At 59.1% G+C, this 6,734-nt stretch overlaps 1 protein-coding gene across 1 annotated transcript in view; it reads right to left on the bottom strand.

The window, feature by feature from the left end:
* The window catches only part of NOM1 (nucleolar protein with MIF4G domain 1), a 13,776-nt gene that overhangs the window by 6,636 nt on the left and 406 nt on the right, over positions 1–6,734 (bottom strand). The window contains exons 2-5 of the mRNA XM_029954240.1: positions 6,310–6,732; positions 4,676–4,800; positions 3,430–3,625; positions 765–1,088 (exon numbers count right to left, since the gene is read on the bottom strand). Of these exons, the coding sequence (XP_029810100.1) occupies positions 765–1,088; positions 3,430–3,625; positions 4,676–4,800; positions 6,310–6,732 (1,068 nt within the window). The remainder of the gene's footprint in view (positions 1–764; positions 1,089–3,429; positions 3,626–4,675; positions 4,801–6,309; positions 6,733–6,734) is intronic.

Here is a 6,734-nt window from a genome sequence, read left to right on the forward strand (position 1 = left end):
GGCCCTTCCTTTCCTTCACACCCGCTCTCCCCCTCCAACCCACTTCTAATCCCTAAACCCGCATCTGCTGCGACTACCCGGATGCTCCCCGCCAGACCCCTGCAGTGGCGCCTCCGTGCCCTGACCTCCTCCCCGCTTTCTATGGGGATGAAACCACAGGTCATTTACCTGCTTGGAGCCCTTCAGGTGGCGCTAGGATAAAATCCCAAGCGTCCCAAGGCCGCCGCACCCCTTCCTCCTGCCCCCCCCCAGGCTGCCCACACCCCTTCCTCCCGGCCCCCGCCCAGGCCACCCGCATCCCTTCCTCCCGGCCCACTCCCAGGCCACCCGTACCCCTTCCTCCTGCCCCCCCCAGGCCGCCCGCACCCCTCCCTCCCGGCCCGCTCCCAGGCCGCCCGCACCCCTTCCTCCCAGCCCGCTCCCAGGCACGTTCCCCTACGAGCCCGTCTCTTGCCCCTGACGCGACAGCACCAGAAGTTCACAGTGCTGACACCAGAGCCCTGGGTGGCCTTCCTCAGGAAGTGCCCCCTCCGTGGACGAATGTTAAATATACCGATTTCTTAAATTCACAGAATACCTGAGTTCTGAGTAGAAAAAAAGTGCGTTCACCTATTGAAGACACACACAAGACCTGATGAGGCAGAGGACATCGGGGACCGGGGACCACTATGAACCAAACGCGATCTGACCCCGACGCCGGGCTCTGGGCTCCGGCCGGCGCGAGCACGAGCCCCCGGGAAGCCGGTCAGGGGACGCGCTCCTACCCTCGTCTGGTCCCGGAACTTGACACCCGCCTCGCTGGCCTTGGCCTGCGCCTCCACGATCAGCTCCTTAAGTGACAACGCGTCATCTTTTCTCAGTGAAAAGCCCACGTTTTTCAGCATCAACAGGATCAGTTCAATATCTTTTTCTGTGAAAGTTCCGACGAGTTTTCTCAGGATGTCGAAGATAAGCAGCGAGTGCAGCACGTGGAAGTTGTACAGGTGCGCGAGGACGGCGAACAGGTTCTCGCACTCCCTGTGCCCGCCTCCGGCCCCGTAGGCGGCGTCGATCCTCCTCACCGCGGCCTCCACGAAGTGCGCCCCGACCTGCGCCAGGACGACAGGAAGTATCACCCCACACGCGCCAAACCCAGGACCCTTCTTCCTCTTGCAATGAACCGAAATGTCTAGTGCTTTTTAAATTAACACATAAAGCAAACGACTGCTAAGTTAGTGAGCTGGGCGCCGGCGAGGGCCGGAGGGGTGGCGGCCTGAGACACTGGCGGGGACCCTGAAGGGCACACCCTCCGTGGTGACCGCTACGTCACGTTCAAATATAACCCGAGAGAGCAAGTAGAATTCTGCGGACATTGAGAAAACTTCAGGCATAAAACATTCAATCATATGAATGAATTCTATCAACACTTGTCAAAACCTTAAATTCCGGTTAGTATCTTCAAAACAAAATATACCTTTAATGTAACTTTTAAAAGTACGACTGACATTCAGTTGCTAAAGCTACTTTTGAATACGCCTTAATTCTGACTTGGAGACTGAAAGAAAACAATTTTGTTAGTGTTTGTCTTTGAGACGGGGGGGGGGGGGGGGGGGGCAGAGAGAGAGGGAGACGGAGAACCAGGAGAGGCTCCAGGCTCTGAGCCGTCAGCACGGGGCCCGACGCGGGGCTCGAGCTTCTGCGCTGTGACACCGTGACCTCGGAGGCTCAACCACTGAGCCGCCCAGGCGCCCCGATTTGGAGACTTTAAAGCAAATCTGCACAGACCTGACTTTTACTTCTAGGAACTGACGGCAGGGGGTTGTGACCGACTCTTCTCCTTCCGTGAAGTCCTGTGAGGGGGCCTTGCTCACAGGACTGGAAGAAAGGCTGACGGGTCCAGTCCAGGCAGGGGGCCATCCTCTGGCAGAGGTGGATGTCGTCAGCTAAGCACCCGACGACCCCCCGGGGAGGAGTCATTCGGGTATCCTCATGCTGTGCGTAGGGGTGTGAGTGACACGTGGAGCCCATCAGCCCCTGCTCTCTGGCCTCGTGGGCTCCCCGTGCTGGGGGGCTGGGGTCCACGGCTGTTACTGGAACTCGACACACCGTCTACATTAAGTCCTCCTGAGCACGAAGTACCCCGGTGTGACCCCAGGAGGACGGGCGCAGGGCACTCGGCATGGCGTCCAGTGACTCCGTCACACGTCATGGTGAGGAGGAGGGGCTCCGGGGTCTCATGTGATAACGAGGACGGCTCTTACAGACAAGACACACACTTCCGCCGGGGACTCTCTAAGGAGCGCAGGCGTGGCTCAGGGGAGTCCAGCTGCCCAGGAGACTCAGGGCCTCTGCCGAGTCTGTCCCCACCTCCCAATGCCCAGAAGGTGCTAGAATCTGCCTCTCCCAAATTCCCACACCAAGGCTGCTGCTGGATGGGAGAGCCTGGCTCAAAGGTCCTGCAGGGAGAGCGATGAAGCCGGCGGTGGTGGGGAAGCCGGCGAGGAGAGGAGACTTTCGGCCGGAAGACACCGTCCCGCACGGAGCACGAGTCAGCGTGACTGCCCTCTGCCGAGCACGCCCGTGGGCCACGCCCCCGAACACCCGCAGCGCCTGTACTGCTTGCTAAGCCGCGTCCACCGTCAGGTGACCGCTGGCAGACGCGGAGGCAGCCAACGACTCCCCCACGCACCGCGCTGCGTCCACCGCAGAACCTCCACCGGCTCAAGGAGAGCTCGTCTGGCAAGCTCGCGGCCTTTCCAGGGAGCCCGGGCCAGGCCTGCTTGGAAGGTTCCAGTGAGTTGTGAAAGCAAAGGACAGCCGACGAGTGAGAGGGAAAAGTGCGCTGACCTACGTGCAGAAAAGACTTCCCCGGACGGGCTGTTCCTGCTCCGCTGCGGGGGTGCGCCCGCACCTGCCCCTGGGGGCCTAGGGTGGCACCCGCCAGGAAGCAGACCCGCTGCAGGGTCAGGCTGTCCCCGCTGTCGGTGTGACCCAAGAGGACTTCTTATAAGAACGGGAGCGGTCACCGCACGGCCTCCCTGAGGCTGAACGCAGAGGGCCAGGGGCAAGGAAGAGCCTGAAGGCCGCCCGCAGGTGGCCTGGGGGCGCCAAGCCTCGGCCCGTCACACGTCTCCTCACTTAATCAAACCCGCTGTCCTTGCCAGTGTGGTGGCCTCACGGAAAGTGACTTCGCAGCCAGGGCGAGCACCTGAGCAGAAAGACCGCACGGACCACCGTGCCCGAGCACCCGCAGCCAGCCCCTGAGGGAGCAGGGGGCACGACACAGCCAAGTCCAGAGCCTCAGTCCTGAGCGAACTGCCCGCGACCGAGGCTCCGGAACGGACCGGACTTGGAGCCTCATCTTCGGGGCCACGGTTCGGACATGGGAGACACAGCAGCACCCGCCCGCCCGAGCCGGCCGTGACCGCGGGCGTGGGGAGAGGGCCCTACCTCCACGCCCACCGTGTGGTGGAGGATGCTGAGCAGCAGCACGTGCTCCATCACCAGCCTGCCCGGCATGGCCGCGCCTGGGGCGCAGGCGCTCAGCAGGACGCCCGTCAGCGTGTCGTTCATGTCCTTCCTGCTGTGGGCCAGGTACAGCTCCTCCAGCTGCCCGCTTATGGAGGCCATGCTCGGCTCGCTCAACCTGCGGACGGTGGGGAAGGCGGAGCACAGTGACACCTCACAATGCCGTCTCACGTGCACGTCCCACCACCAGCTTGGGAAGCCCCGATGACCCGTGTGTACCAAACACGACACCCGGTCCCCTGGGTCCTGCAGTGACCTAACCGCTGTCCTTCTGTCTGCGTGGGGCACTACCTCCACTGCTGTCCTGGTCCAGCGCCGCCCGCCCCCCCCCCCCAACCCCAGCATAGGGCTCTCCTAACTTAGCACGTGGGACAGGCTGCTTCCACTTTCAGGCCAGAGGCCGGAATAAAAACCTGCAGCTCCTGAGCTGAGAAAAGGCAGCTCTGGGTCCTGGGTGGAGGGGAGGGCTGGGTGCGCACACGGAAGATTATGCACGTGCCTCTGCTGACACTCAGCATGCAACTGGTGTGCTTGGTAGAATTCCAGAATGTACCATGGAAACAGTGTTTTGCTTTTTTTGTTTTAATTAAGAACAAAGCAATGGGGGTGCCTGGGTGGCTTAGTCTGTTAAGTGTCTAACTCCTGATTTTGGCTCAGGTCATGATCTCAGCATGGAGTCTGCCCGGGATTCTGTGTCTCCCTCTTTCTCTGCCCCTCCCCTGTTCGTTCTTTCGCTCTCAAAATACGTAAACTTAAAAACAAAACAAAGCAAAGTGACGGGTGTGGGGGAGGACTGGGTGACCACACAGGCCAGCAGGAGAGCCTGTGGTGCTGGAGCTCCTGCGTGGACCCCGCGGAGAACCCTGAGTAATGGGCAAGGGGACTGAGGCCTGCACTCCGGTTGGGAGCGCCCGTGCAGGGCGAGGCCTGGTCCTGGGCCTTCTCAGAACCCCCATGCGGGCACCTGAATGGCTTTCAAACTCTGAAGGCTTCAAAGAACCAAACAGAAAAGGCGGGCACCCCGCTTTCCAATCAGACATCTGGCACAAAGGGGCCGATCAACCAGGAAAGCCCCGCCCCGTGGCTTCCGGTCTGTTGCTGGAAGGTTCCTGTATCCTCAGAACACAATCCCTCTTTGTGGCTCAGGGCAACAGTGTTGCCAGGTTACCTGTTGATGAGACCCTGGACGTGTCGCCTCAGTCTCTCCAGTCCCTCCTTTTTCTCACCACTCACGGTCTCAGCCTGCCTCACGTGAGGGGGGACGTACTTTCCACCGTTTCCGCAAAGGTTCTGCTTGAAAGGACAGAAACAAACGACAAACGTTTTATGTTGAACAAGTTCCACGCTTCTGTCTGCTGCGTTCATGTTTACCTATCACAGTCCCACGGGCCAGCAGTGGCCTGGACCGCTGACCACCGCCACTTAATCACCATCTGAAACAGACTCAGCACCACGGGGAGCCCTGGTCTACCTGCTCACCAGCCTGGTGGCAGCACCAGTGACGTTACTGTAGGCACGTCTTATTCTCATTTTCCCTGTGACTCTTCAGAACTGTTCGTGCTCCTCTGGCATCTACCCACCAGTGCCCACATTCTATGCCCTCTTGGGCTTAATTTATGGCAGGCACGGCAGTACGCAAACACGGAAATTAAGTGCACTGCCAGTTTTGGACGGAGACAGTTCTAAACTTCAAAGATGAAACAAAATAAAATAAAAGAACTTTAAACTTGCTCAAAACCAGTGTCTAAGTATACATGACCAAATCAAAATCAACCCATGGCTCACTATTTCCTAGATGATCAACTGGGAAGGTTACAGATCACCACCGCTGACCAGTGCTGTCCGGGCCCCTAAGTGAGGGCTGTAGGGGACAAGCACTTGTCCGGCGCAACCCCCGCTGTCAGGGAGCTCGGACTTGGTCGGAGGAGACACAGTAACGTACACGGATACCGCTACTCTCGAGATGCCCATCCGTGCAGGCCGTGTGTCAACGACACCTCTGCAGGCTGTGCGACAACAGTTAGGGACCATCCAAAAGTCAAGTCCAGTCCGGAGAGAGGAAGGGACAGCGGTTACAGACTGCTCACAGAGTGCCAGGCGCTGCGGGTCCAGGGACAGACACGAAAGGGAGTCAGTGCCCACACTTATGAAGGCGTAAGACGCCCAGGAAGTCTACGTGGACGGACGGACAGACAGACACAGTGAGAAGAGGAGGAAAGGCCGTGCAGGCAGGAGAGAGAAATGCATTTAGGGACAGAATTCGGTAAGAGTGGCATGTGGGAAGGAGTGCACACCCTCACCCCCCAGCGGCTGCTGCATCGTGGGTTCTGAACGTGATCTTCAACGCAGGACTCTGCGGAAGGGGGTACTGTATATCAGCATTATGTTTTATAGGTTCACCCCAGGAGCCACAGGACAGGAAAAGGACCAGGCGAGGGCAGGGGCCGGCGCGTGGGTCTGCAGCTGTCCCCCTGAAACATCAGAGGTGGACCCCAACGGAACAAAGCGGTAGGGGATTCAAAGTCAGGTCCGGACACTGAGGCAGTAAGCACCAGTGAAGGAGGTGTCACCTCAGGCCACCAGGTGGGAATGGCGATTCGGCTTGTGAGATAAAAAGACCTCAAGAGGTTTTCTCCCTTAACTCATTATGGAAATGAGAAAAAACATGACATATAATCACCCGATTTACCCCCACTTGGCTCAACAACTACTAAGACATGAATAGGTCACTTCTGTCCCACTCTGGCCGCCACGCGTGATTCCAGGGAAGATGCTGGAGAATTTAGGTCGTTCACATGATACCTGAGCTGCTGCGTCTGTGTCCGCGTCCTCGGAGGGAGTTTCCCTCGTTTCTTCTGCAAAACGGACCCTCTTTCTGTCCCTTTCCCGTTCCGCTCTCCCTCCTGCCGCTTTTTTTGGCTTCTCTTCCACGTCGTCCTCCTCACTCTGCGCTCCCGCTTCCTCTTCCTCCTCCTCTTCCTCCTCCCTTTCGTCCTCGGTGTCGCTCTCTAAGTCACTTTCGGGGACAGTCTGTCCGGCGTCCTCTGCCTCGTCGTCACTACTGCCTTCGTACAAGCCGCTAGTTCCTCCGGACCCCAGGGCTCCCAGAACGTAGTCGAGCCCATCGCGAGCAAAGCTGAGCGGCACGGAGCTACCGTCGCCCTTCCTTCTGCGCTTGTTCAAGCCGAGGCACCGCTCCAGCTTTCGGATCTCCCGGTCCTCCTCCT

Source organism: Suricata suricatta, chromosome 2 (genome assembly GCF_006229205.1).
Source record: "Suricata suricatta isolate VVHF042 chromosome 2, meerkat_22Aug2017_6uvM2_HiC, whole genome shotgun sequence".
NCBI classification, from domain to species: Eukaryota; Metazoa; Chordata; class Mammalia; order Carnivora; family Herpestidae; genus Suricata; species Suricata suricatta.